A 27,575-nucleotide genomic window follows, 5' to 3' on the forward strand; every position below is an offset into this window, starting at 1 on the left:
AAGTGATCTGGCAGTCAGCCGACCTCCATCTTAGTCCACTGAGAACTGTCTTCTCAATTTAAGTTCCCTGCTTACAGCTCATTGTGCTTTTTCAACGTCATGGTACCGTTGTTTCTCTTGGGGGTATCGAATGACCACCGTATCCTCCAAGCCCCTGCGTTGGCTTTGGCACCTACTACGTATGTCTACTGATCTATTATCTTGACCTGCGAATCCGTTGCCCTCACAAGATGGATGATCTAGAAGTAGGAGCTTCAAACGAGCTGGAACAAAGGAAAGAGTTGCTTCCAGAACATCAACTATTAGCCCCTTGCATGGTACCTCGATCGAGAAGTGATTCAATGTACTCGGTACGATGTCTACACACTGAGATCTTAGGAGGCAAACACTTACATACAGCTCCAGGAGCTATCCCGTACATCTACTCAATACGACGTCAAAGCCAGGTTGAAATACAGTGATGCGCAACTTAGGTCGCGAATAGGGACTCTAAATGGCAGTCCGTGGTCTGAAACCGTTGAACCCAAGGCTCAGAAACAACACTACATTAACTATCATGAGCGCAGACGAAATTTAGGTCTAGATCCAGATCCAGATATACCGGATTGGACAAATGTAGAAGCGATGCATCGAAAGGGACACCGCCGCGGCCTTCCCCTACTTGTGAGAGCTCACGAAGAATTGGAAAATATCATGGCCTGCTACGATACTGGAACCCATGAGAATCACATATCTTATGCCAAAGCCATCGATATGGGTTATGTCGTCGAATCAAGCCCCGGTATCGAAGTATGTTTCCAGCTCCCAAACGGAAAAATCATCAAGTCTTTGGGTTACGTCGACATCATGGTTCAGTTCGCTAGAGACGTAGGACCAGAGATGTCCCCTATGATATGCCGATTCAACGTTTTCGAGAGGCTGGCTTTGCCGGTGCTCATCGGCATGGCCTTCCTCAGAGCCACAGAGACCATAACCAAGTACACCTCACGCATGGTAGACCTACCCGGAACTTGGAAGCGCTCTCTCCGTTTGTGTTCGATGGGAAATGCGACAAATCAAGTTTCGTGTATCATTGAGGGGCGAAGAATCTCAGCCGCTGCGGACACTGGATCTGAGATCGCCTTGATCAGTGGCACATATGCTAGAAAACGCGGTTTTGTCATTAGAGAAGGCTGCGAAGAGCTTGAGCTTGCTGATGGCTCACTCGAATACACCAGCGGGTTCGCATACGCCAGAATTAGTGTGTTGGATCGCAGCCACTGGGAAAAGAGGTCGACGTCGATATCTGCGTCGAGATGGAAAGCGAAGCCAGGATTGAGACCCGACTGGATTCGCTTCCATGTTCTGGATTGTCTCCAGCTCGACGTACTCCTGGACGAAAGAACAAGCGATGTCTTGGATGTCTTTCAGAATGGCTTCGTCGAGTTCATGTCGGATGCGCCTGACGTTGTACCCAGCATATCTCCAATTATCCACCTAGGCTCTGTGGAAGCTTCTCTTGCACGGGCGAGCGACAAAGTGAGCAAAAAGACCAAAGAATTGAGCAGCTCGATCCGGTCACAATGTACCTCAGCATTCTCAAAGTCAGCATCTTCGCCTAGCGCTGCAAGTACAGGTCAGCCAAAGTCACGCTTTTCATCACCATCTTTATGTCTGACAAACCGCAGTGAGTCCAGCAGGGCCAAACGATGCTACATCGCAAGCTCGTGCCAAGCAGATACCTACCCTCATCAGCGAGCTAGATCAAGCAGAAAACCGCCGGCTTGATCAAACAGAGCGAAGAGGTCCATCTGCTGGGGATGATGCACAAAAGCAACGGTATGAACTTGAACGGACAAAGCTTTTGGACGGACTGCGGGAATTGAATGGCACACAAGTGCGTTGAGCAGCTCACACTCCTGCGAGTTGCGCAGAATACAATTGAAACACCAATGTCTAGATCCCAATATAGCTTCTTCAGATGGACGCACGTATTCTCACCGCCGCCCATTCAACATCCTCCCCTCCTCATCCCCTTCCTCAAGATCACTCAACTCAAACTCCTCCGCATTCCTCAAACTCTCCTCATCCCCCTTGACCTTCCCCCAGCCCTTCTCATCCGCGGGATTAGGAAACGGCTCCGCACACCCCCGATTCCTCAGCGCAGGATAATACCTCCTATACGTATAATGCGCCACAGCCATACCCAACACCGATCCCACACTAACATCATAAACATCATGCCTGTAGTCTTCACAACGGGAAATCGCTATAAGCGCTGCGCCGAGCAGGGGCGCGAGAGCGAGGAGGACGCGAGCGAGGTCCGCGCGTGGGCGGTAGACGTGGCATTGGCCTGCGATGAAGAGGGCGAGGTAGCCGAGTCCGCTGAAGGAGAAACTACTATGTCCGCTGGGAAAACTGCGCCACCCGTCGTGTAAAACATGGTGATCCGTTTCGGTGCAGACGTCAAAAGTAACGAGTTGGTGGGCGGGCGTGCCAGGAGCGGGTTTGCATCTCGCGATGAGATCGGGACGAGGACGACCGACAGCGTTCTTAATCACATCCGTTATGAACATGGTAAGGATCATGCTGATGAACCAGCCAAGGATCGTGACGTGCGCTTTGTGTGTTCCGGGGCGCAGGACAAGGGCCCAGGCGATAAGGACGCCGAGGGGCACGGCGCCCGCGTAGATGAAGAGCCAGGAGACGGGGACGCGTTCGTGCTCTGCGTGCGGGTAGTTGATGGAGAGGTTGTCGAGGAAGAACATGCGGTGGAAGGGTTCAGCGAGGAATTGTATCTGTGCCTAGTTTGTCAGTTGCGCTTCCTTGTTGAAACCTTGAGGGGTTATTCTTGTATTGTGGCTACGTACCAGTATGTACCCGCATACTAAGATGGCAATGCCAACATAATCCGAGGCATACGAGCGCTGTAGATGTGTTAGCTACCTCTATCCCTCCGTGGACCACGTCTCATTATCGAATTGCTCACCTGCCAGAAGCGCGCCGCCGCGCCTAGGAAACCAGGCGAGTTCAAAAGCTCATTGGAATTGAGCCTGTGTGTTTGGGCAGGCATGGTCGCGTGGTCAGCACGCGCGCATGGCAGTCGAGGTTTAGCAAGCGTCTTCGGAGGTGTGTCTTCAACTCCGCAAATGCAGGGAGAGACGCGCTAGTGGGGGCGGGCTTGCGTCACTCAGGGTACACCCCCAATGTAAACACCATGCACCGTCCCTAGACTATATCCATCTCGAATCCCACAATGACTATGCGAGGCGCAAACCATCCCATCTCAATATCTGCCTGCTAACAACATCAATACGTAGAAGCCAACATACCCAACCTCCCCCCATCAACCACAACCACACTCCCATTCAAATACCCCCCAGCCCTTCCCGCCATCCACAACACCGCGCCCGCAATATCCTCCTCCTTGCCCGTCCTGCCCTCCGGTACAATACTCCTATCCACCTCCCCATTGGGTCCCTTCTCCAACGACCCAATAATGCCCATCGCGAGCTCTGACGGGAAAATGCCCGGTGCAAGTACATTACAACGGATACCGTAAGGCACAAACGCCGTAGCCAGCATCTTGGTCATATGCGTAACAGCCGCTTTACTGCTATTATAAGCGAATGACGCGCCGGGTAAACGCGAGAAACCGCCGATACTCGATGTCGTTATAATCTGAGAACGGACATCAGTGTGGGCGGTTTTCCTACCGTTCCCCGCGTCGAGGAGCGTGAGGAAGGACAGCGCCGTATAATATACCGCCGTGTTGTTGACCGCGTACGTGTTTGTAAAGTCGGCCATTGGCGTCTCGAGCGCGTGTGCTGCGTACTCTGCGACTGACGGCGCGGCGCATCCTGGTGCTGCTTTGAGCGGCTTAGGGCCCATGATGCCGGCGTTGCAGATGAGGAGGTCGATGTAGCCTGTTTCGGTCTCGACGTGCTTTGCGATTGAGAGGAGAGATTCGCGAGAGGTGACGTCGCCGGGGAGTGGAATGACGGTTTCTGGGTTGATGCTTTTGGCGGCCGAGTGGAGGACGTCTGGACGGCGGCCCACGATGTAGATGCGGTGGGCGCCGTTGGCTGCTAGGGCTTTGGCCATCATTAGCCCGATGCCTGGTGTTGTTAGAGGGGTGCTGTTGGGTCTGGTATGTGGGTGGGCTACCAGTTCCGCCTCCTGTGATGACGGCTACCATGCCGTTGACGTTGAAGAGGTCGCTGGCTGAGAGGTTTGTAGACATCTTTGGATGTTCGAGGGTGGAAAGCTTCGTAAATGCGGCCTTGCGACGTCGTTCTTTGAATATATGTCATTGTTACGGCTCCACCTTCCGAACGTGATGATTTCTGTACGACAAGCGTGCTTGTCGTGCTCGGCTAGAATGATAGGTGATGACTTCCTTCTACCTTCCTTAGCAGCTCATCGATACAAGATCGTGAACTAGGAGGCGGATTCTTCAAAGTAAAAGCCAACTGTATTGTTGATGTTTTCTGCAGAGTAGTCGTTCCTCATCATGCTCCTATCCAATCCACATTACCACCTTCCTCGAAACTTGCACCTATCAACAGCCTCATAACCCCATTGAACTCACTTCTCCGCATGCCAGCTTTTCCTAGCGGTAACCCACTTGAAGCTCGCACACCACCCCTCCACCTCCCCCCGTTCCGACCGCTCAACATAATCATAAATTTCTTGTTGCGCAACCAAGATATCAGCTCTCAACTCCTCCGCCGTCCAAACCTTCGTCTTACTCCCCCACTGCGTCAACAGCCTCAAGCACACCGGTTCGAACATCTCCATACCTAGCACAAACATCATCTTGCCAAGCGATCGCTGTGCTTCGTCCTTTGGCCATTGTCCGACTGGCACGTTGACATGGGTCGTTTGGATGTCTTCGAAGCCTGCTTCTTCCAGATAGGTGTGGTGCATGTAGAAGAGGCCGAGTGGACGGCCAGATTTGAATGATGCTTCCATGAACGCCACGTAGAGTTTGCGAAGAGTAGGCATGGGTATGTTTGCTGCTGTGATCTCCCCTGGGCCCATGGGCACTTGGCCCAGATCCCAATCTGCGAGTTCGATACATCCACCGGGTGAAAGGCTCTTGTAGATCTCGGCATATACGTCTTCCCAGTGCGTAAAAGAGCCCTTCATGTTTCGTAAATGGATGAGCTCAAAGGAGTCGCTAAAGTGCCAGCCAGGTTCAGGCTGGGGGGTAAGAGTTGAGAGATCAATAGTCAAATGCTCCTCGGGCGTAGGCTCCCTTCCCTGTTGATTGAGATCGACCGTTGACTTTGGCTTCCTCAGCGCGTCGATGGGAGTCCGATTAGCCAATTCGTTGGCCAAATCTAGAGTGGCGAGCTGGTTGATCAGCTGGTCGACATCCATCTCTTTTCCCCAGACGTCAAGGTCATCCAGCTCCCATGTCACCCTGGCATCGCCCAAAGTGGCTTCGGTGGTGTCTATATCCCATTCAGTCATGTCAATCCCGACAACCTCCGCGTGCGGGTATTGACGCGCCATGGCAACAGCCCAATGACCTGGTCCAGTGCCTAGGTCGAGTATTCTTCGGGTAGTAGGCAGTAGTTTCGCAGTGGTCAGCTTGCCATGAAGTGCTCGGACGAAGATTTCATGCTGTAGAGACAAACGATCCTGCTCCACAAAGTCGTTATGCTGCTTGTACACGCATGGCAGGTAGTACGTTTCATTGCCGTACGTTCGTCCATTTTCATGGAAATATTCTAGATCATCGGAAGCTAATGTCCGGACAGAGCGACTGTCGACATAGGAGTTAGCTTTGTTCGCCGTGCGATGGTATTTGGTGGGTGACCACCCGTAAGGCTACAGCAATCGTTGTTTATCCGTGGAGACTGCCGAGTGGATCTACCCAGGTAGCCCAACGACCACGTCACAACGCAGAGTGGCAAATAACTGCAAGAATAGAAGACAGCGACGTACTTAGACTCGATCGACGAGATACTCTCCGAGTCAGCCCGTCGGCGTTTGAGTGGAGCGCCTGTGAGAGGGGCAACCACGTCTCCGGGTGGTGGCTGTCCCTCATCCATGGTCTCGGAAAGCCGATGCAAAAGATCTAACAATTCTCGTTAAATGAATAAGGCAAAAACGACGGGTAGACGAAAGAAGTAGAAATCATTCGTCTCTTGGGTATGTGCTGCATTCGTAGTACCCTAGCAAACGGGTGCTAAAAGCTGAGGTTCTGCATGCTAAGCGATGGTCGCTCGATACTGGGGGCGCGTGGATACTGCGTATACGGTCTACATGTACTGGACCGTAAACGGAAACGGGCGACTTACGGCGAGAAGATCTGCAGGCGGTAGAGGAAACGCGCTATGTGGGCGACTGACGCGATAGTTGATGGTACGCGGGCAACCGACGTAGACGTGTTGCAGCACGTTAGTAAGAGGTGGTCAGGACCGCCAATACCTCTGGTTGCTAAGGAATTAGGCCTCGACCGATGCTCATAAGACGCTGAACAGCCACACAAACGGTACGCAGACTCAGCTGCCCGCTGACTTCTAACCATGTTGGATCTGACACGGACGAATTACCAACCCAGCTTTAGACAGCAGGCTATCTATGTTCGACCTTCGGGCGGAATGATTGACGAAGGGATGCGCTGATATTGAGTCAACCCGTTAGCGACATGAATGCGTCCATCGCTATGTTACAACGCAATCTCCGGTTCGTGCTACGTGTTCGCAGATATTAGCGCGTAGGAACCCAGACCCTGCTGCCGGCTTGCAGCATGTCACAAAAGGTCGTAGCACAAGTCCAGAACCAAAATGAAGCAGCCTCTTGCTGATACTACCGCGGAGAACAGAGTCCCAGACGTCTCAGCTGGGCTCTAGGCACAGACTTTTGGCGCCGGGCTTTTTGACGGTGCGGCCATGCTACCGGCGCCAGCGGAGCGGATCCAGTAGATCGTCAACCGGACTGCCGGGGAGTGAATGCACCATCTTGTAGCTTTTTGAAGAATGTGTAGGGCACGCTTGCCTCGAGGCTGTTTGCTTTGCTTGATCTCACACAACCCTCCTCGGAGACTTTTCTCACCTAGCACACAGAAGAGTAAGCTCGACGCGAAAGAGTCATTGCTGGCCACGTTTGATCCTAGCAGATGCAGCGGGTGTCGCCCGATGTTCAAACCAGAGAATTAACGGGTCGACAACCAGGGATGCCGGAGTATTAAGCTGCCGGTGCTGGTATGAGTAATTAATATTTTGTCTCCATAAAGAACCATACATAGCAAGTGATAGACATCAAAAGCCGATCAGCCTATCGAGGAGCATTCCAGCTGTGAAGTCGGCCGGGCGATCCTGCAGTATACGGGAAAGGTGCCGGACAACCCGGATCCCGGGAGGTACACCCAGGAGTGAGGCTGATTTGCAGGCCTCTACTTCTTCTGATGCGCATCCGTGCCGCGTCCATGTGTCCGAAATTAGGAGATTCACATGGGTCAAAGTAAGCAGGTGGGTTGTCTATGAAGATAAAGGCGAGAGAGAGAAGTGGCGCGAAGTGCGGTGTGCTAGAGTGTCAAACGCACAGTTACGGCACGGGCGAATTAGACATCACGGCGTGATACAAGGAAAGAGCGAGTGATAAAATTGGCAAGCAAAATACGCTAGGTTCGTCCGATTCGATGTCAGCGTGACGTTACATCTAATACACAGGCTATGTTTCTCATTAGGACGCAGTTCTTCTATAGACATGCTTTATGCAATCAGTCGACTTCTTGCCCCTCAAACTTGGGTAACCGTGCAGCAACATCCGACCAGTTCTCCTCGCCCTTGACGATGTTCGAAACAGCTTGGGCAATCTCCTCTAGGCTTGCGCGCACCTGCCCAGTAGTGTCTCGGTCTCTGAGTGTGAATGTGTTGTCCTTGACGGACTGGAAGTCAACAGTGATGCCGAGGGGTGTACCAAGCTCGTCGTTACGCTAGGACGTGTTAGATTCTGATCGAAAATATGGGGATAACAGGTGACTTACGGCATAGCGCTTGCCGATTGAGGCACCGGAAGCGTCGACGCGGTTAGACACGCCAATCTTCCGCAGTTTGTCCTTCAGTTTCCGTACAAACGGATCAAAGTCTGGGTTTGAACTGAGCGGCACGATAAGCACTTTGGTCGGTGCGACGGCCGGAGGGAAAGACAAGACAGCCTTGGCTTCGTCGTCCTCGCGGGTCCAGTAAACATGTTCACATAGAGCCTTAATCTGTCAGCAAGGTACGTGAACCTTTCAAAGTATAGATACTTACGTAGAATATGCGGCCAATACCAAATGACGGCTCGATGACGTTTGGTGTGTATTCACGTGTGTGTTCTACTCGGGTCTGCTTCGATATGGTGATGAGCTCCTTTGGTACCTCAACCTTGCCATCACCAACTTCGGGAACATCAATGACGATCTTGCCCTCCTTCTCCAGGTCTAGAGACAGCTTCTCGCGAAGATCTTGCGACAGTGCTTCGATGGCTGCTTCGACAGTCTTGCCGTCCTTCTTGAACGTGGGACCAAACTTCTTCTTGTCGAGTTGGCATTGCCACTCTTCAACCTTCTTCGGCTCCTTCAGTGTTTCACGAACAATCAGAGGTGCACCGGTCTTCTTCATGTGAACAGAGAGATCGTATGCGCTACGGTCAGCACAACCGACACATTCAATCCAGCCATATGATGTGAGCAGCTCGGCGTCCCAACAATCTGCGGCGTAATGGGCCATTTCATTGGCCATGTGTTGCCTAAAGCGGATTTTCTTTGGGTCAACGCCGAGCTTGAGGAGGAACAGCTGGATACGGGCCAAGAAGTAACCGAGTGTCTCGTTGTCGACGAGACCCGTTTCGACAGCCTTGCCAATCTTGGTGGTCTCAACAGTGGTCTTGCCTGAAAGTTGTACGTCCCGGTTGAGCAGCTCAAGCTCAACATCCTTGACTTCCTCGAAGCGTGGGTGTTTCTTGCCGCCCTCCGGGTCGACGAAGTGCTCGATCTCAGCCATTAAGAATTCTCGCACACGTAGCAGACCCTGTCGCGGGGAAATTTCGTTACGGAACGACTTGCCGATGGAGGCAGAGGCGAAGGGCATTTGCTGGTTGTTGTGGTCTAGCAACTTCTGGAAGTTCACGAACTGACCCTGGGCGGTCTCAGGACGTAGGTATGCGGGCAGATTGGACGAGGGGCCGATGGAGGTCTGGAACATGAGGTTGAATGCGACGGGCGGTAGGAGTTCGCCGTTGGTAGCGGGGTTCTTGATGTCGTACTTCTTCATGAGGAGGCCGAGCTCTTCGCCGTTGTAGTTGTCAATCTTGGCCAGTACCTCTTCAATCTCCTTGACCATGGAGTCCTCAAGCTTGACGGCCGAGATGTTCTTGACCTTCTTCTTTTTCTTCTTGGGGTCCTCCTCCTCGGCCTCGACCTTCTGGCCGCGTGCCTCCTTGTCGCCCTTCAATCTGGCCTCGAGAACCTCTTCGACCAAGTGATCGGCTCGGAAGATCTCACCCGTCTTGGGGTCTTTGCACATCCAATCGGCGAACTTGTCTACGTGTCCGGACGTCTTGAGGACCTCGTGTGTGGTGAGGATAGTGGGCTCAACCTTGAGCATGTCCTCCTCGAGGACGAAGTGTTCGCGCCATATGTCGACGATGTTATCGGTGAGGGCAGAACCGGGCGGGCCGTAATCGTAGAGGCCAGCGACACCACCGTAGATATCGAATGAGGGCGCATAGAAGTACTTGTGCTACAATGGCTGTTGTTAGTATGACTGGGCAGTGTTGGGGCAGTCGCACTCACCTTCATGAGCTGCTCGAAGGCAGCGCGCTCAAAGGGTTTGCCCTTGTGTGTGGTAGTATCGCTCGGCATGGCGACGTTCTTCCGCTGGGGCAAGGTGACCTTGTATCGGAAGAGGGGTGGTGTGGACGAGAAGTGCTTGGTGGGATGAGTCGGCGGAGGTGGGGCACGATATTGGACGGGCCTACGTAGAGGCAGACGCGAAGCAAGTTGGGGGACGCGCACTGGAATTAGGCGGCGCATATACTACGGCTCCTCTCTTGCATGCAACAAGAGAACACTAATGAGCGACAGGGTCTAATGTACAAAAGGGCTACAAACTTTGGGCACGGAAATCAAGAAAAGCGATGCTTCGAATCTCGAGACGCCTGAGGCTCTACTAATGTGTGGCGCGCCAAGATTGCGGAAAAGCACAGGCCGCGGCTCCACCGAAAAGTTGAGCAGCACTGCTCTTGCGCACTCCACGACGAGTGCGACACACACCAAAACAGATTCCCCAATACGGACCAGTAACGTAACTTGGGTTCAGCATGGCCTTCTCTAAGAGCCCCAATGTTGCCTCTGGGATCAAGCCCAAGAACAAATTGCGCAGACAGGCGGCGCATCTCTCCATCAAGAAGGCGCGCGAATCAGAAAAGCGAGACGCAAGGCTGCGTCGCAAACGCGAGGAAGAGAAGAACCCAGCACTACGAGAGGAGCGGTTAGCACACAACAAGCCTGCGACTATCGACGGCAAGCGAGTATGGGACGAACCAGTCGGCGACGAAGAGGATGCGCTGGGATGGGCCATTGATGTGGAGAGACTGGCAAAGAGGAGAAAGGTGGAGCAAGAGGAAGCAGCACAGAAGGAGAGCGAGGATGGCGAGGATGGCGAAGACGGCGAGGAGGAGGGCATACTAGCGAAACTGAAGAAGCGCGACCAAAAAGCAGGCGAAGACAACTCGGACGACAGCCAGGACGACGAAGCAGACAGCATGCTCGACGACTCCGAATCCGAACCCTCTCTCGACTCCAACGATTCCGACCTCGACTCCGACACCGCCTCTTCCAAACCCGGGAAACGCGCCTCCAGTCCCAGCGCCACATCCACAGCAACAAACCTCGAACTCTCGCCCGAATTCCTCAAGCAAAAGTTTCCCTCGATATTCAACCCGCGCACCGACGACCCCCAGATCCTCATCACAACAAGCATCAACTCGACGCTCCACAAAGAAGCCGAGATCCTCACCTCCCTTTTCCCCAACAGCACCTACATAAGACGCACGCAGCACGTCCACGCGCACAAGTACAGCGTCAAGGAAATCGCCGGTTTCGCTAGCGCACGCGGCTACACAGCCCTCGTCATCCTCATGCAAGCCGAACACGAGAAGAAGCCCGACGGCCTCGACATTGTCACCCTACCCGACGGACCTCATTTCCACTTCTCCCTCACAAACTGGGTCGAAGGAAAGAAACTTCCACGCCACGCAAACGACACGGGCCACTACCCCGAGCTCATCTTGAACCAGTTCAAAACTCCCCTCGGTATCCTCACAGCCCATCTCTTCCAGAACATGTTCCCTGCGAAACCAGAGTTGGAAGGACGCCAAGTCCTTACATTGCACAATCAGCGCGATTACATCTTTGTGAGGAGACATCGCTACGTGTTTAGGGATAAGCGCGAGACCGAGAAACCTATCGTGGGGTCGGATGGCAAGCCGCTTCCGGGTGTGGAGGATGTCAAAGTGGGTATGCAGGAGATTGGGTAAGTTTCACTCTATCTTTACACATGTCATCGAGATTGGACGGCTAACGTGATGAACAGACCGAGAATGACACTCAAACTTCGCAGGATAGATCGCGGTATCCAGTTCAAGAGTGGCCAGGAGTGGCAGTGGAAGGGCCGCATGGAGAAGCAGAGGACGAGGTTCAATATGTAGATGTCTCACGTTGGGAAACTTGTCTGCAACACTTTACTTGCGTTGTTACAAGTAAATGCTATACTATCTTGCATAACAGGTTATTCATGCTTCTGTCAGCTCCCTGTTGGGAATCAGCAAGGACACTCAATGTCAGTCACGCGCTTTCCTGTGCAAGTGATCAATGAATGCAATAATAGCATTGATCATACCATTTAGTATGATCCGCACTGACCCGGGTATCGTACAATACTATCCTACGCCACCCCGTCCATGTGCCTTTTCAAATCACCCCAAGACGCTGATAATTACTCTCAATCTTTGGAATACACCCTGATCATTCAAGCACTGTGTGGCGCGCCCATGTTGCCGCTGACTCGACAACCAGTCCAAGAATGACGCCCGCGACCGCCATAATGAGAGGGACCAGGTGAGCGACTGTTGTGCGAAGCGCCACTGTGATGCAGGCTCAGAAAAGGGGTTATGGGATACCACTTTTCATGATACCAATGGCCACCAGATGGGTGACCGTATGAATGACGAGCAAGGCCCGGCTTCAGAAAGGAACCTTCGGGATACTATCTTCCATTCCACCAATGGCCACGGCCACCATGCGAATTGTTGCCTGGCAAAAATTCGTTGTAAGAGAATCCATCATGGCCCGGGATCAGAAGAGGAGGTTTGGACGACTCTCCTTCATTCCGCAAATGGCCACCATTCTACTTGTTGCCGTATCCGCCATATCCCCCCGGGGTCATCATGCCTGTGGGTCCAGGAGTATTTGATGCCAGACCAGCTGGGTGGTTGGTGGGTGTGCTTGGTCCGTCGACACCGTGCCTTGCGTTTCCGGGATAGAAGGTGTTGTTAACACCCTGCTGGAAGCCTGTCAAGCCTTGCGAAGCCCCCTGTGCGGCAATGACAGCTTGTTGCGCCGTTGCGCTGGCTGGTGGTCCGACACCAGTAAGACCCCACATATGGCCGCTCATCTCGTCGGGAATGGTTCCGTCAAAGATCTTCTTTTTCATGTCCCAGAAAACGACCCCTGTCAGCCATGCGTCGGATCCTGCTGTATGTGAGTTGCCTACGCGCTGGCAGCCGAGCTCATCGGCGAGATCTTGAAGGCCAGACTTTGTGCCCAGATTGTTGAGTATATTGGTTGCAGTCGATCCAATAACACCGCGCCGAACAAGGTTGTTCGCATGTCGCCAAAGGTACTTAACATCGAGTAACTTGGGGAAGAAGACATTGACGAGCTTGCGGTATGTATCCTCGTCCTCGGGTAGTGATTGTGAGGTGAGCATCTTGAGCATGTATGCGAAGTCGTAGCCAGAATGAAACGATATCCAGTTGACATCTTCCGACAGAGTCATGCCCGATGTGGTAAGTAATGAGCCGAACTCGACAGGGTCGATGCCTAGCTCTTTGTGTTTTTCAAAATCGGCGCCAGACTTCTTGAGCATCTGTATTGACTCCTCGTTGTACATGTCATCTTCGAGGGAGAATTGGAAATTGAAGGACCATGTGCATGGGCAGACGACGATGTTGTTAGCATGTCGCTGCATCGATTTTGGCTTGTAGTTCAAGTCTGTAATGTCCAGATGCGATGGCGGGATGTCGCCTTGTACGTTGAAGAGAGTGACGCCGAGTTGGATGATCTTGAGCAAGTCGACGTTGCAGCGCACGGTTTGGTAGTGATATGAAGCTTTGGAGTTGAAGTCTCCGATAGGTCGCGCGACAACACCGGGGAACTCGGTGTCCTGTTCAGAATGTGAGCACGAAGTCCATGAAAGGGTGGGAGAGGTAGAATGGAAACTACCCCATCAAAAGAAGACGTTGCGCCGCCGTTGACGGCTGACTTTACGTGCATCAGACAAAGCTCCCATGTAAGAGCAGTCCGACCGGCTAGTAGGAAAATGGCATACTGACCATGCTGATGTAGGGGTACTGGTCGATGAGCGAGCGCAGCATGTCCATCTCCTGGTGCAGATTCGACCGCCAGACTTCCCGTATCCGCTGTCCTGCAATGCCTTTAGCGCCGTCTTGACCACGAGCAGCATTCTCTTGTATTTGCGCGCCGTGGGCAAATCTCATACGCGCTTCATGCCCGTCGAGTCCTGTGCCTCCGCCTGCCCCGCCAATTGCTGCTGCTGCCCCAAGCCCGGCTCCGCCCAGTCCACCACCCAGCGGTGCATTTGATTGGAAGCCGCCCTGATGTTGGCCGAAAAGATTCAGATTGTGTGCCTGGTTGCCGCCGCCGAAGCCTGCATGTTGCATGTTCTGCTGCTGGTGTTGCTGGTGCAGCGGTTGTTGCTGCTGCTGTGGTATTGGGCCCGAGAGATGCGCGAAGGGATTCGAGAGGTTGTGACCGGGGAAGCGGCCCCCGTGAGGCGGCATTGTGAAGCTGTTGTAGTGGTTGCGCTGATTCGCGTGTACGTGGGTGAGATGGACTCCGTGGATATTCGTGCAGCTGACTGAATGATGGATCTTCTTGGATGCCTAGATGAAGCTCACGAGAGCCGTAGCGTATCCTCAGGCTGTACGAACGCGTCTGGGGTGGTGATAGCGATGGGGTGCGGGCGACGTGTGAATGGTGTGGGGAGAGCAACCGCAGTTGACGACGTGTGGAGGCCGTGCGTATGGTCGCTCGCCGCCAAGACATGTCGAGATGCGACTGACGAAGGTCCAGGAACCAACGACGCCAGCTTCCACAACCGCCTTGCCTCACACCAGCTGCTCACGAGGCTTACAGAGTACGTAAGCACTCACGACGCGCTCAATTGACACGGTCATCTCTGTGCGCAACAAATACTGACTGTCCCAGCTCCATCACCATGGCACCACGCCCCTCCATCACCGGCTTCGACCCCAAGAAGTTCGCCGCTGCCTCTGCGAACGGTACCAAGGGCGACCCATGGGCACGATAGTACGCTTTATACTACGGACATGCCTCAACCCACACATACTTACCTTCCCAGTGAGCAATGGCGATACACCGGACCCTTCACCCGCTTCAACCGCTTCAAGGGCTCCTTCCCTGGCCTCGGCATAGCCACCGTGGCATTCGCTGGATACCTTGTTGCCGAGCAACTGTTCTTCGAGGATAAGGGTCACCACGAGGAGGGACACTAAGAGGTGGTAATGAAAGGAAGCGCATACAGATCAAGGGCGTACCGGTTGCTTCAGGCTTCGTTACTGCGGGATTGTATATATGGAATACCACACAGAACGAGCAAACAAAAAATTTCATCATCTACGGTTGCCTTGTTGAGCTGCTGCATCGCTGATGGACGGCGACAGATGACAGTGGGGTCTGGCTCAACAACATGTTCAGCTGCCTGGAAATCTATGTAGGAGATATTACAACAAGACACGGATCATGAACAGGAACAAACTGACCTCATCGTCTCGTCCGTTTTCCGCTGCTATGATCAAGCCCACAGAAGCATACTCCTACTCGGTCAATCTACAGGACTGGGACAACACGCTGATAACTGCAGGATGGACACTGAATCATGAGATGAACATACTCTCCCAAGGCCATCGGTTAGGCGGATTGCAACCGCAAGTAGGCGAGAGCTTGCCGAATCCGGGAAACGTCTTGGAAGCAAAACGCTGCAAAGATCCTGAACGTTACGCAAAAGATCATGTACACACACACAGCCATATTCTCCAATCCAGTGATCTCGGTAGTAACTGGATTAGCTTGATGCCACCTCCTAATCGGCGATCGATGTCTACGACGAGTCCTCTCCCTTTTTCCATCGCAGCAGGGGAGTTGTCTTCTAAACCTATCTCAACACTTACCCTTATCAGAGAATGTGGTATATAGTGCGCATTGATACACTTACGGCATATCACCGGTAGCCCGAAGTTTCCCCAATGAGTACGTCAGCCTTACTTTCCACCCTGCGCTCACATTCGGTCTTAGTATCCGAAGATCATCACTCTGGGTTCGAAGGACCATCAGTGCGAAGAAATCACGGCCTCACTCGCTTGCCCACAGCAAGGTGATCACGAGCGCCAGCAGTAAGCGAGCCATCGTCTCCCCGGCCTGTTCGTCCCAACAGGAAGATGGTCGTCAGTTCGTCCTCCACTTCCCGGCAGCCCCTCAGGTTCCCTCCGTTGGTAAGCAACAACGACACACGAGGTACGCACACAGAAGACGTAAGTATACCCAACTGGAACCTGCCGCATCCCCGCCAGTGTCTCAGACGGCCAGACTCACCACTCGGCGCCACGCCATACATCTAGAACTTGCATCTCAAATCCATATCGAACTCGTAAGCCCTCAGCGCTCTGATCTCAAACTCACCACACACTCGGGACACGGGAGATATGTTCATGACAGGGGAGGGGTAGGGTAGGTAGGGGGAGGCGAGGGCTCGTGTCAACGTCGAGAAAATCGGAGCGAAAGCGATCATCCAGTCGGTGTAATACCACGGCTTCTCTTCGGTGCACGCGGGCTGGCGCAACGGCGCGCACGTTTTTGTACGTGCTTGCTGTCACTTCTGTCACTTTTTCGGCCTTGGGGAACGGCTTCATGTAGCCGCGTGTTCCATTGGAGTAATGGTTCTGTCGTAGATCTGTTGCTTGATTGGGAGGGTCAGCCCGTTTGCGGAAGTATGGTTGCGACGTGGTGCTTGGGATGTGCCGCGATCGGCACGGCAGGCATACACGTAGTTGCAACATGGCATGATGGGCTTTGTTCAGAGCGTGTGCGGAGGTTAGGGTTGTTGTGGTCTTCGGCCGAATTGTAGGGTATGGCTGTTCACTTCTTGGCTTGACCACCACTCACGGTTTCAGCGCTAGAATCTTACCGCTTGGCCCTGGTTCGTGCAACAAGTTGATGAACAAGCAGACTGCGTTCTCGACGCGAGGTGTACTTCATCGTGTCGTCTAGACTATTTGTCTCAGCAATGTAGTGGTGACAAAACAAAGTTGAGAGAAGACCTCATAATATTGGCGAAGGGCAGGGTAGAATCGGTGTTCTGGACCGGTCTCCTATGGTGTTTCTTTTCCTAAATCCACAGCTCTATCCTTCTCTCATGTAAAGATACATGCGTTGGCATGCAAGTCACCTGATTTTGACATGTAAAGCAAAATTATCCGGGCCATTTTGCTTATTCTTTCCGGCGACACGGCGTGGCCTGGACCTAGTGTGCCAGCACTTCGATCGTACCTGCAGCTTGAGATTGCCATCGTGCATATTGCGATGTCTGCCTTGTTCGCAACCGAGATTAAGCCCGTATGGTGGCTTGTTGTATACCTATGTTTGCTTTTCTGTACTGCATTGACCAACGGCAGTTGTAGGCCTTACCACAATGTTAGTGATTTAGTCTCAATCCTTGCGGACCACAAGGAGCGCTGATTGGTCATGGAACTGCTAAATGATGCACACGTTGTAGTGCCCCTACCTGATCGTGTTGGATGACGATTTCAAGGGATTGTATTTTGACTTCAGCATCCCGATGTATGGCCTTTTTGACGCAATGAACTAAACAAAGCAAAAGGCGGTCAGCACTTCAGCCCTGTTCGATTACAGTATTGTGTTATTCGGTGTGCGCGACATGCATCACATCTCAGGGCTGTGGCAGAAGACCCTTTTGGCCCCTCCCACACCTGCCCCTTCGAGGGACCAGCCGAAGAGGATTGTGCATCACGGGACCGCCGTGCGTCTAACGCTTTGACCGGTGATGAAATTTGCAGTTCACGCCACGGGGCGGCTCACAGTGGTGTTGGTGGCCCTTCGATCGCCAGCCGAAGGATTCTGATCCATGTCTCACGGCCCGTGAGCCACCAGCGCACCTCCTAGGAGTAAGAGATGAGCTAGAGATTGGCACGAGAAAGATGACATTACTCTCTCTGTCGCTGTTGATGCAAAGAGCGAGACGGAATGATGACAGTTGAAAGACAGCCAATGAGGCGCAAATGGTGCACATTCTCTGTTGGTTCTTGCCATCACCAACATATGACCCATTAGTGGCTGTAAAGCACATGTACAATCGACTCCGGCGTATGAACACTATGATGTCCCTTGTCGGGGTTCCTCCGCTCTTGTCCAGCTGTCCAAGTCCTCCAACAGCATATCATGGCTCTCAAGGCCTGGTTGCACCCGAACTTGCTCACTTGCTCAAAAGTCCAATATCTAGGCGTCAACGGACCACGAGAAGTTCAAAAAGGTCCGTGATCTCCTGAACCTGGGCTGGCGCTTTGTTGAACAGTGGTGTAGTTCCCGTCATGCAAGTTACCCCTCTTTTTTTTTGCAAGTTGCGTATCGAGAAACGAAACGAAGAACTGCACGGGAATTAGAATGAACCCGCGCATAAACCGTTGATCTCAGAATGCGTGTATGACGAGACTGTGTTCAAGACGTGCCGTGGCCGCGCTGCGAATCCATGTATCTAGGAAAATTCTGACGTTGCGTAAGGTTCAGAACTGCGGGCCGGAACTTACACAGCCCGTTGGGAGTATTCTTGCATGGTGAGCTTGACGCCTGAATTCAAGATTCGAAGCTGACGGCCGTCTGGACCTCAGTGTCGTTCCACGCTCACACCATAGCGAGGCTAGAGTAAGGATTATCGATAGATTGCTGTACCTAAGTACTGGTCGCTTACCAAATATCGGAATGGCTCTTCAACCGACAACCAGGCACCTAGGTAGTTCTACCTGCAAGGAGTTCCCTAAGGTTAAGCGAAACTTGCGTCCCGACCGGAGCTTGACCGCGTTTTGGAGTACTTCGCAGTTTGACCTATCAGGCTGATGGGACAGGTGCTCGTACTTTTGCATCCGCTGCTGTCTCAACAAAATGTGAGGATAAAGTTCGATAGATCCGCCAGTGTCCCGTTGCATGAAAAGGCGAGAGCGTCTCTTGTTGAGACGGGTACGACTGTGGCTGCGTTTGCCCGCGTCAAACCACCGGGATGGAGGGATAGTATGTCCACCAGTTGCCAAGGTCGGCAAGCGAGGACGCCACATTCATTCCATTGGTGGGAACGCTCTCAGTTCGGAGTTATCCACTACAGACCACATCAGCAGTTGTAAAGAAAACATTGGTACAGATGGCCTGAAACATCAAACATGAAGCAAGAGTTGCTGAATCATCTATCAAAGTCTTTCAAGAATGGGCTCCAGACGTTACAGGCAAATATGAAACGTGATGCAGTCAGGGAAAGCCTAAGGTTCCGGATCGATCCCCTACAGTCATTGGAATTTCAGTACAACGAGACCGTGGCTACCGCTGTCAATAGCCGTTGCATCCCGAACGCCTTAATGGTGAAACCAAAGTTTAAAGCCTAGCGAGGGCGGATCCGGAGGGCTTCCGAGTTGCTATGTGCATCGGCTTTGTTGAACCCGCATTCGGCTTTGTAGCAGATGTCCTTCAGCTTGCAAATTGCCCTAGTTAAAGTTGTATTGGGGAAGACAACTGGGTGGGGCTCCAGCTAAGGTCTGTCGGTCTGACAAAAAAGGTTAGACGGCAGGAATTGCGACCTGCAGGTACAGGAAACAAGGTTCCAGCATGGAGAGACCTCTGGAAGATGCAAACCTGAACACGTCGCAGAAGAGGTACGAGTTGCGCAGTCATTGCTCCCTGACAGTGCCAGCATATTCCTGGGGGACCTCGAATTCGTTGCCCAATGCCTCGAGACGAATACAAAGTGGAGCGAAGACGTACACCTATAATTGGACTCGATGAGGTAATTTCTGTGTGCAAACAGTTCCCAAGAGAGCGGACTACGGCGCATGGATAGCCACCTGGGCGTGTGGATACACCGGTGAAGATTGTGTCCGGAGGTTCGGGCGCCGAGCCTAGCACATAGGAGCCCGCTAGAGAGGTTCTCGTGAGGAGTAGCGCAGTTGGTTATGCAGGCAACGTCATCTACACAACGGGGAGGCGACTGATAGGAGCAGCTCGTTGAAGCGCAGAGAAGTGGTGCTTAAGACGTGGGCCGCCGGTGCGTGGGAGCAGCAGCAAGGTGGAGGTACCGAGTAGTTCTCGTCGATCTGTGGCCGGCCGCCAGCGACCACTGCAGGAACAAGGGGAACCACGCAGCGGCCAGGAACCACTGGGACTATGGAGACTAGAGACGTGTTCACCTCCGGCGTCGGTGGGAGTTGGTGTGCACAGTCTTGTGCACAGCTGTGATGATGGCGGAGGATGTTCCCGAGGACCTGTGGGCGTTCTTTGCAGTCCATGGACCTACTTAGGTAGGCATCCTTGGCACAACAACACACGTGAGCAAGCTTTCACCTCCAGCCTCGGGGATATCACAGGCCGACGACCCGCTACCCTGCTCGTTGGCCTCATGCACCTGCACAAGAACCTCAACGACGGTAGTACCATCATCGGACATGTTGACATCAGTCGGTGTGCTCACATTGCGTCTATGCAGCTGGTGTAGTAGCTGACGGCCCACAACCCCCACACGGCTCACGCTTCAAGTATTGGATCTCATTACAGGCGCATTTCCCAAGAAGAAGAAAGCGTAGAGATAGGCGTTCGTCACACATGTTTGTGGAAATCTTGGATGGAGCCGTTGTACAGCGGCAGATGCGAGGACCTACAGCCCTTACTGATGTTGTACGCGACTGCATCACAGCATGATACGAGCAGAAGGACCGTGTTACAACACCGCCGTACCCAGAATCGTCGCAAGCTCAAGGCTATGCTACGTTGGCGGTGCGACTGCGCCAAGGTGGCGCTCTGTGCATGCTGAGTCTCTTGGAGGACAGCAAGGAAAGCACACCAGGGTGGTCTCACAACTCACGATAGCCAGCATTCGGTCGTCGCTGTCGTGGGGTTCTGAAACATGTTTGGAACTTAGCCGCGCCCGATACATCACCACATGGACTTTGACCTCGACGAGGGCTGTTCGCGATTTCAGATCGATCCGCCCACGAGCCCTGTGTAGATTGAGACGTCGGAGTGAGGCGGGGTATCGAGTCCATGGACACATCGTCGGCCATGGTAGGGGCTCTCTTCGGTTGTTTCAGGTTTTGCCGTCTCACGAGCGAAGATCTGCAGATGGGACGACGCTCTAGCCTCTCGTCTTCTGCTCGGACGCTTATCGCGATCCCTTTCTGACAGTTTGATTGTTCCGCGCCAGTACACGACGACGACATGCGTCAATACTTAGAGTTGCGCTTCTTGTCGACAAGCTTAGCCACAGATTCAGTTCAAAGTGGCAGACATGTTGATGCTTAGGCCTTATGCATACCCATGTGCCCCCAGCACCAGGCCTAACCCTGCAGGTATTTGCGCCGTGCCCGCCTGAAATCGCGAACCGGCATATTCGGCACTAACAGCACAAATGCTGTACGTAGCTGCCAAAATCATACTGACCCCGACTGAGGATATCCGCTCGTATTGTCAGCACAATTTTACGCGTGCTGTATTACAAAAGGTTTGTTGTCCGCGAACACAGCAGCGACAGCTTACCCCAGCCACTACGCGTCTTTCGACGCGTTGCCAAATCCTCTCGGATGCACAACAACATACGGCCGACATTCCAAGCAAATTGGACCTCACGGCCTCGTAGCATAGCGGGCCTGGACGTGGTCAGAGCAGATATGCAGCAGATTTAACCGTTTATTTCGCAGCAATGTCCAATCAGCGCCAGCCATATCTGCCCCTGCAACGTTATATTGCGCAGGCCGACCTGTCGGGCCGCGTTCACTTGCGCGCTCATCGTCAGTGGCTCACAAGCCCTGTGAAGTCGGGCATCCCCCGTCTCCTGCACCCCTGTTTCCGTCATCCCCCAGCCACTAACAGATGCTCAGGCGCCGTCGCTCAGCGGCAGATACCCATGTCTTTCTCTCCTGCTGGCGCGCAGCGAGCCCTGTCCTGGCTCCTCCTGGATGTCACTAACCTGGTGGAGCACACTGAGCACCTTCCATCTTCTCCACATACTCTCCGCTGCTCGTCCAAGCCGGCCATGTTCCTACATAGTGAGATCATCCCTACATTTGCTGTTACTTTGCCGGTCACAAAGCTTCTTGTTCCCGTGTCACGGCATGCAATACTGCGGCATATGCCAATGATCGCTCTCCAGCAATTACAATCCTTACTCGAATCTTTGCTCAGCTACCTGGACCGTCCATCACTCCCTCTCATTCGCAACCACCGCTTGTCTCACTTCGGTCTGTGCAATTCGCCAACGTTTACTCGACCCTAACTCCTTGACTGCATCCTCGTGTTATTCCCACACAGAGGGCAGAACCCCTTCATCAGCCGTTGCCCTGCAGTGGTCCGTGTTCAGGCTCTTACGTTCTCTCCTCCCCTGCAAATAAGTTGTCTACTTGACCAGGTACGCATATATTACTTTGGTTGCTATTGCATCTCAACTATACCTTTACCCTCATTTGGCAAACCTGGATCCTAGCCTTGGCCCAAGTTCAGTCATCTCGCCTCGTCCAACCTCGATCCCTCCAACTCAGGTCTTGTGTACCAATGGCAAGTCGTTCGCGTACATCACTAACGCCTCCAGCAGGCGTATAACCCGGGCATCTGAACTCACAACATCCAAGCTCGCGTGCGCGCGACAGGTTTCTCCAGGTCATCTCGTCAACTTCAATGGTTGTTGCCATAACTACATCTGCCGGCCACTTGTGGGGACCTGCACACGCCATACTAGCATTGCTCGGTTCGCGTTGCTTGCGTTAGACTTTATTCTTCGAGGGTTTGCTCAGGCTCTCAAGCCATGTTTTCGTTCCATAAAACCGATGCCTCCCGGTCTCGACAGTCATCCGTCGACTCTCAGGCCATTGGGCCTACCATTCCTACCGCAAGTTCAGACTTTTGGTCAGAACAGTACTCAACGCATTCAACTCATCCTGGCATGCATTCCCCCGAGCAGCACAGAGCCCATCCGGCCAGACGAAGTTCCGTGTTCAATCTACGGTCTAGAAGCAACACTGCAACATCTATGACCCCTTCACTACTGTCTCTCAGCCATTCCGAGATGGCTGATCATGAAGCTTCATGGCATGGCTCACCACCTGGACATCGTCACACCAGCAACAAGAGTCATAAAGAGTCTACCGGATCTAGGAGGTCGCTGTTCCGAGGGAAGAAGGGCAAGAGGCTGAGCGAGACGCCCATGATAAACGTCGATGAGTTCGAAGGGGACGTGAGCGAAAGACGATCATCGATCTTACGGAAAGGCAAAAGAAGCGAGGATGCTAGTAAGTGACTGTCTTCCTTGATACAAGGCCCTCTGCTTATCGTGACAATAGGTACGAGTCTGATTAGCCGCATCTCGAGCCCATTCGACTTTCAGCACCTTTCTCACACCGACCGACATCAAATAGCTGCTCTCGAACAGCAGTTGCCCGTCACACCATCCGATGACGTCCATTTCAGGAACTTCTCTTCTGAAAACCTAGCAAATGGAGAAGAGAGATCCACGTCTGCTCTGGGCTTCACATCTCCCCCTCGCAGCCCAGAACCTCGTCACGATTCCGAAACTGTCCCCCACTTCCCAATATCGCGACGACCCCTTCGCCTAGCCCGATCTATAGAGAGCTTCTCCCAACCTAGCCCTCGGAAACATACGCACACATCGTCGATACAGTCGCCTCATCTTCCCCTTGGACCCGCCTTCGGTACACCTGAGTTCGCGTACGAAGAGCCTGCGTCTGGCCCACGTAGATTGTCGCGGTCGAAGCGAGAGTCAGGTATCTGGGACTCATTTGCTCTCTCTGCTGTGTCCACTCCGGACATACTACCCGAGATATCAGAAGACTCGTACTTTGGCCATGCAGTCACAACGCCTGATGATTCGGCCATCCACGCAACCACACCGCCATCCTTTAGTCCCAGTCTCGCAGATGTTGTCGAGGAACCGGAAAGATTCGTCAGCCCAAGACCTGCACCACAGCCCCCAATGAAGTCTCCGACTTCGCCGAGATCGCCTTACTTTGGATCATTCTCCTTCCAAAACCCGCGATCTCCTGTTACCACTAGATCACAGGGTAGAGGTCAGTCTCCTGCTTCACCAAGGGCAGACCCTTCAGCCTCACGACCCTCCTCGCAAATGTCTGATACGCTGGGCTCATTCGGCATGCCAAGGAGGATGTCTATTCGAAAACCTTATCAGCGTCGCCAGTCAAACACATGGCGCGCAATAGAAGAGTCATGGGAAGAAGACGTCGACTACATCTATGACAACGCTCTGGAAGCTGACTGTGACTTCGAGTGGGATCGGGTATCTGATGACGGTGTTCGTTGTTGCGACACTCCTTCTGCCGAGCAAACTAATCGTCGCAACTCCAGAATCACGTCTGCTGATCGAGAGCGTTTCGCCTCTGCCAATTTCCGCTCGTCTTTGCTGGTTCCCAGCACAGCAAGTGTGCCAGAACTGGTCCCGACTTCTGCGATATCCGCATCCACCCTCAGCACTGGCCTGCCACCGACACCCTCAGGATTCTTCCATGCCAACCGTTTCAGCGGCGACACTGGCTTCATACTAAGCCCTTCTCTTCTTGTCCCGCAAGAATACAAGGACACACGAGAAGTCACATACGAGGACTTGCTTGACGAGTACGCCGCGTCCGACCGGCACTTTCCAATGCTCGACGCCGGTCGAAGCACGACCAGCTCGGCGCGTAGCAGTCACGTTCGACTAAGCAGGCGAAGCTCTTACGACAGCAGCCTCATGTCCTCTTCTCAGAGCTGCGGTCTTTGGAGCTCCCCTGTGAGGCGCTCGGCAAGCTCTGCAGGCAGTGTCCCTGAGCTGATCCCGTCCCGTCGTAGCCGCAAGTCGCTTGGCTTCAGTCTTGCGGCCGATCAGTTGTCAGAACAGATTGCGTTCCTTAACGAAGACAAGGAGGACGATGACATTACGCCACCAGGGCGTACTCTGGAAGGGCGAACATTCTTCGCTTCGGATGATGAAGCGCCTCAAGAAGAGGAGCAATCTCGCAGCTCAGTTGAGACCGAGCTCAGAGCCTCGCTTGATATGGCTCGACGTGGCTCACAGCGTGCCAATCACTCCACTGTCGAAGAGGAGCTCAAGTCGTCGCTCGACCTTGCGCGCCAAGGGTCGCAGCGTTCCACTCGTGCACCAGCGCGCCAACACAAGCCCGCCCTGTCTGAAGGTGCCGCCAAGCTCCTTTCCGTCTCTGCTCCGAAAGAAGGTCAACCAACCAAGCTACGTAACCGCGCAGCGACCACGGCGCAGTCTCGCTCCCCTATGTTGTCTCTCTTCCCAACACCCCCACGCAACATATAAGACACTTCGCAGATGTAAATCAAGCCATCATCATCAGCAACCTCACCCCACGACGCACATAGTAATAACTCCATCCACACCGCGTCCCTGAACCGAAGCCCAGGAGGCTCATGAAGCATGGCCGGCTATGCTTCATGTCACGCTATCAACGACACACAATTGCATTCGATGTACATATTGACGAGTCATGTTCTCTCTCTTACATATTTAGTAGCAGTCTCATCATTGACGGAAGACTAAAAAGTCGGAAGGTCTCATTTTAGTCACGCGCATTTCGGGTCTCTTTGCGTCAGCTTTTCACCAGCTCGCTTGCATGCATTTATTTCGGCGCACCTTTGTCTCATTACATAGATATATCTTGCCATATCCGCGCACAAATTATCTCCTATGTTACAGAGGAGAAGAAGCTTTCGCGAAGAGCGCGATGAGTAATTACTAGCTGTTATTGGAATCGTTACACTCGACAGTTGTCACAGTCGATCTTGCTCTCCTTTCGAAAGATGCTTACAAGCGTTGCAATACAAATCAAATCAAAATACCAACACTTCTATGTTTATGGTATTCAACGCTTCTATCTGCTTACTCGCCCATACTCAGCTGCGTTAGACCACGCAGGCACATAGTGCATCACCCTGACGTACACAACTGCTTCTGCCTTTCGTCGCCACCCTTTCGACGATCCACAGATCCAACCCTCACGATCCGCGTCGCAGCTTACCATCAGATTCGCAGGCCCACCCTGCATTAGTGTGTCCGCCCGCGCCATTGGCGTAGTTCATGCAGTTTGGACGGGAACCCAGGGAAAAGCAATACCATCACACGAACGCCACTAATGGGATTACATGAGCTGAACAACCCTGGTATTAGATTGCGGCGCGATGTCGCGTCATCGACATGAACGCGCGCAAGCTTGAATGAACAACACGAGGGCTTCGCATAGCCGCGAAAAGACGTGCAGAACAGTCCGGATAGGTCAATGCTTATCAACTTGATAGAACATCGGTCGGAATTGGTCTAACGGGAAATGGGCACCGGGACCCTTTTCTCCAGCCTTCTGTCGCGTGCTCTTCATCTATGCCGTGTTACCCAGAAACTTATCGGGCTACGAAATGGTGCAAATTGAGGCAGCGCCGCAATCAATGTCGGCGGCTGTAGCGTATAGATCCATGTGGCGAGACGCAGCGCGTCGTCCTGAAGAGGATGTAAACAAGTGGGTTCCCGTTTCAATTGGTTACGGGGCCGATGTCTCGAGGCGAACTTTTCGCAATGAAGTCGCCCAAAACGACCGGTGTCGTGGTACCGAATGACTAACGACAGACGACTGCAGTGGAGATTCTTTGAGTTGGTATCGGAGGCGACTCGTTTGTTGGTGGGTCTCTGGCGTCTAGCCCTCTAACGACCTCTGCCGGTTTTGGAAGCCATCAGATCGATCAGATAGTCAGTCCACAGCGGAAACACGACCGTTTGAGAAAGCATGTTAAAAACGGTTACATGGCCACGGCGTTAAGGTTTCTACCCTGCACTATGCTCGCCAATGCACCCGCGTATCGCAGAAACTGGGGAGCCGAGCAGCAAAGCGCACATACTGATCTGACAAATACCATGTCCTTATTGTTGGGGTGGTAATAGTAAGGATACTGGAATAGGAAGCAGTCCGAGAATGATCCACTCTACACCCACATGGCAGCTCCACACCAGCATCCATTTGGAAAGTGCGTACTGCAACAGACTTCTGAGCGCTCACCTAGGCAGAGGCTGAATCCGGTCCTCTACCTATACTACGGCTTTATGCGCAACCAACCGCGCCTAATACCAACAGATTGCAGATGCAGGAACCAACGCTTCCTCCATCCGAAACCCGGAATGGAATACGCGCAAGTCCATAGCATTACCGAACCGAAGACGATCGTCCGGGTAAAGGTCTTCAGAAACCCCGGCTACATGCAAGTCAACTACCAGGGCATACACACGGAGCGGGACGTTCGTTATAGGTCCTGCTATGGGCCAAGGCGTAGAGAGTGTGGCTCGGATAATAGAAAGGTCGTTTGGAATTACCCGTGCCGCTGGACGTGCTCGAAGCGAAGTCGGCTGTGTTTGTACATGGGACTTGTGTTTTATGTGCTCCGCAGGCATCAGTAAGCGGGCGTAGGCATATGCACGTGCAAGCGATTGTAGGATGACATTGTGACGAATCGAGGTTAGAAGAGCGGTGATCGCCCATAAAGAGATGGAATGACTAGCATGAATATCTTTCGAGACGCTGTTTCATGTGCGGTAAAATGATCGTAAGGCTTCCTGAGGCATTCATTCAGCCTATGCGAGGTGTATGGACTTCGCCGGTTACTCTTTCGATTGACAGCTGCTGCGCTCTCAATGTCCATCTCCAGCAGAGTAATACTTTCGAAAGTAAAAGGTGAGAGTCCTAACGTTGAGTCCGCGCAGCCGCGCCGCACTATGATGGTGGAGTTGCTGCAATTGATGCTAGCAGACCTGCCAAAACAGCATGTCTCACCGGCCAAATCTGCGCGCCAACTTGTCACGACGGCCTTTCAGGATGACAGCATTGATCAAGGGTTCTGTCTAATGTTTGCTCGAATACTAGACCACGTTTCGAGTTTGAAGTCGTGCTTTTTGGTTCTGTTCCAATCTGGCTCATAGCTTTCTCTTCGCTAGTAGGCT

The 27,575-nt window shown here is 53.0% G+C and overlaps 8 protein-coding genes across 8 annotated transcripts; 4 read left to right on the forward strand and 4 right to left on the reverse strand.

The window, feature by feature from the left end:
- The first annotated feature begins 7 nt into the window (after positions 1-7).
- BKA58DRAFT_213076 (uncharacterized protein) lies at positions 8-1,931 on the forward strand. Its single transcript, XM_046166081.1, has 3 exons — positions 8-350; positions 406-1,615; positions 1,668-1,931. The coding sequence occupies exons 1-3, from the start codon at positions 231-233 to the stop codon at positions 1,883-1,885; spliced, it is 1,548 nt and encodes a 515-aa protein (XP_046023496.1). The 5' UTR covers positions 8-230; the 3' UTR covers positions 1,886-1,931.
- Positions 1,932-1,976: 45 nt separating this feature from the next.
- Positions 1,977-4,222, reverse strand: BKA58DRAFT_318749 (uncharacterized protein; the record flags this gene model as incomplete). The annotated part of the gene is made up of 3 exons (XM_046167687.1): positions 1,977-2,777; positions 3,445-4,097; positions 4,147-4,222. 3 exons carry the CDS (start codon positions 4,220-4,222, stop codon positions 1,977-1,979), a joined length of 1,530 nt encoding a protein of 509 aa, XP_046023497.1.
- Positions 4,223-4,326: 104 nt separating this feature from the next.
- Positions 4,327-6,163, reverse strand: BKA58DRAFT_213011 (S-adenosyl-L-methionine-dependent methyltransferase). Its single transcript, XM_046166080.1, has 2 exons — positions 5,935-6,163; positions 4,327-5,752 (listed from the first exon to the last, which is right to left on the reverse strand). Exons 1-2 carry the CDS (start codon positions 6,039-6,041, stop codon positions 4,567-4,569), a joined length of 1,293 nt encoding a protein of 430 aa, XP_046023498.1. The 5' UTR covers positions 6,042-6,163; the 3' UTR covers positions 4,327-4,566.
- Positions 6,164-7,581: 1,418 nt separating this feature from the next.
- On the reverse strand, positions 7,582-10,164 carry BKA58DRAFT_388730 (glycyl-tRNA synthetase). The gene is made up of 4 exons (XM_046170685.1): positions 9,773-10,164; positions 8,250-9,719; positions 7,982-8,200; positions 7,582-7,930 (listed from the first exon to the last, which is right to left on the reverse strand). The coding sequence occupies exons 1-4, from the start codon at positions 10,010-10,012 to the stop codon at positions 7,715-7,717; spliced, it is 2,145 nt and encodes a 714-aa protein (XP_046023499.1). The 5' UTR covers positions 10,013-10,164; the 3' UTR covers positions 7,582-7,714.
- A 135-nt stretch (positions 10,165-10,299) lies between these two features.
- Positions 10,300-11,688, forward strand: BKA58DRAFT_403683 (anticodon-binding protein; the record flags this gene model as incomplete). Its single annotated transcript, XM_046171801.1, has 2 exons — positions 10,300-11,513; positions 11,574-11,688. The coding sequence occupies 2 exons, from the start codon at positions 10,300-10,302 to the stop codon at positions 11,686-11,688; spliced, it is 1,329 nt and encodes a 442-aa protein (XP_046023500.1).
- A 698-nt stretch (positions 11,689-12,386) lies between these two features.
- BKA58DRAFT_319381 (ribonuclease H-like domain-containing protein) lies at positions 12,387-14,061 on the reverse strand (the record flags this gene model as incomplete). Its single annotated transcript, XM_046167715.1, has 2 exons — positions 12,387-13,424; positions 13,594-14,061. 2 exons carry the CDS (start codon positions 14,059-14,061, stop codon positions 12,387-12,389), a joined length of 1,506 nt encoding a protein of 501 aa, XP_046023501.1.
- A 437-nt stretch (positions 14,062-14,498) lies between these two features.
- BKA58DRAFT_441846 (uncharacterized protein) lies at positions 14,499-14,796 on the forward strand (the record flags this gene model as incomplete). Its single annotated transcript, XM_046173856.1, has 2 exons — positions 14,499-14,590; positions 14,643-14,796. 2 exons carry the CDS (start codon positions 14,499-14,501, stop codon positions 14,794-14,796), a joined length of 246 nt encoding a protein of 81 aa, XP_046023502.1.
- A 7,829-nt stretch (positions 14,797-22,625) lies between these two features.
- BKA58DRAFT_403687 (uncharacterized protein) lies at positions 22,626-24,896 on the forward strand (the record flags this gene model as incomplete). Its single annotated transcript, XM_046171802.1, has 2 exons — positions 22,626-22,848; positions 22,900-24,896. 2 exons carry the CDS (start codon positions 22,626-22,628, stop codon positions 24,894-24,896), a joined length of 2,220 nt encoding a protein of 739 aa, XP_046023503.1.
- Positions 24,897-27,575: the final 2,679 nt, after the last annotated feature.

This window comes from Alternaria rosae, assembly GCF_020736505.1.
Source record: "Alternaria rosae strain MPI-PUGE-AT-0040 chromosome Unknown BKA58scaffold_7, whole genome shotgun sequence".
Lineage (NCBI taxonomy): Eukaryota > Fungi > Ascomycota > Dothideomycetes > Pleosporales > Pleosporaceae > Alternaria > Alternaria rosae.

Excerpts from the sequence above, each read along its gene's own strand:
- BKA58DRAFT_388730 (XM_046170685.1), bottom strand. The coding sequence starts at position 10,012 with ATGCGCCGCCTAATTCCAGTGCGCGTCCCCCAACTTGCTTCGCGTCTG. Across the intron at positions 8,201-8,249 it reads GTATTGGCCGCATATTCTAC|GCTCTATGTGAACATGTTTA; the intron begins GTAAGTATCTAT and ends TGACAGATTAAG. Across the intron at positions 7,931-7,981 it reads CAATCGGCAAGCGCTATGCC|CGTAACGACGAGCTTGGTAC; the intron begins GTAAGTCACCTG and ends AACACGTCCTAG.
- BKA58DRAFT_213076 (XM_046166081.1), top strand. The coding sequence starts at position 231 with ATGGATGATCTAGAAGTAGGAGCTTCAAACGAGCTGGAACAAAGGAAA. Across the intron at positions 351-405 it reads GAAGTGATTCAATGTACTCG|GAGCTATCCCGTACATCTAC; the intron begins GTACGATGTCTA and ends ATACAGCTCCAG. Across the intron at positions 1,616-1,667 it reads GCCTAGCGCTGCAAGTACAG|TGAGTCCAGCAGGGCCAAAC; the intron begins GTCAGCCAAAGT and ends GACAAACCGCAG.
- BKA58DRAFT_213011 (XM_046166080.1), bottom strand. The coding sequence starts at position 6,041 with ATGGATGAGGGACAGCCACCACCCGGAGACGTGGTTGCCCCTCTCACA. Across the intron at positions 5,753-5,934 it reads ATCTCGTCGATCGAGTCTAA|TCGCTCTGTCCGGACATTAG; the intron begins GTACGTCGCTGT and ends CTATGTCGACAG.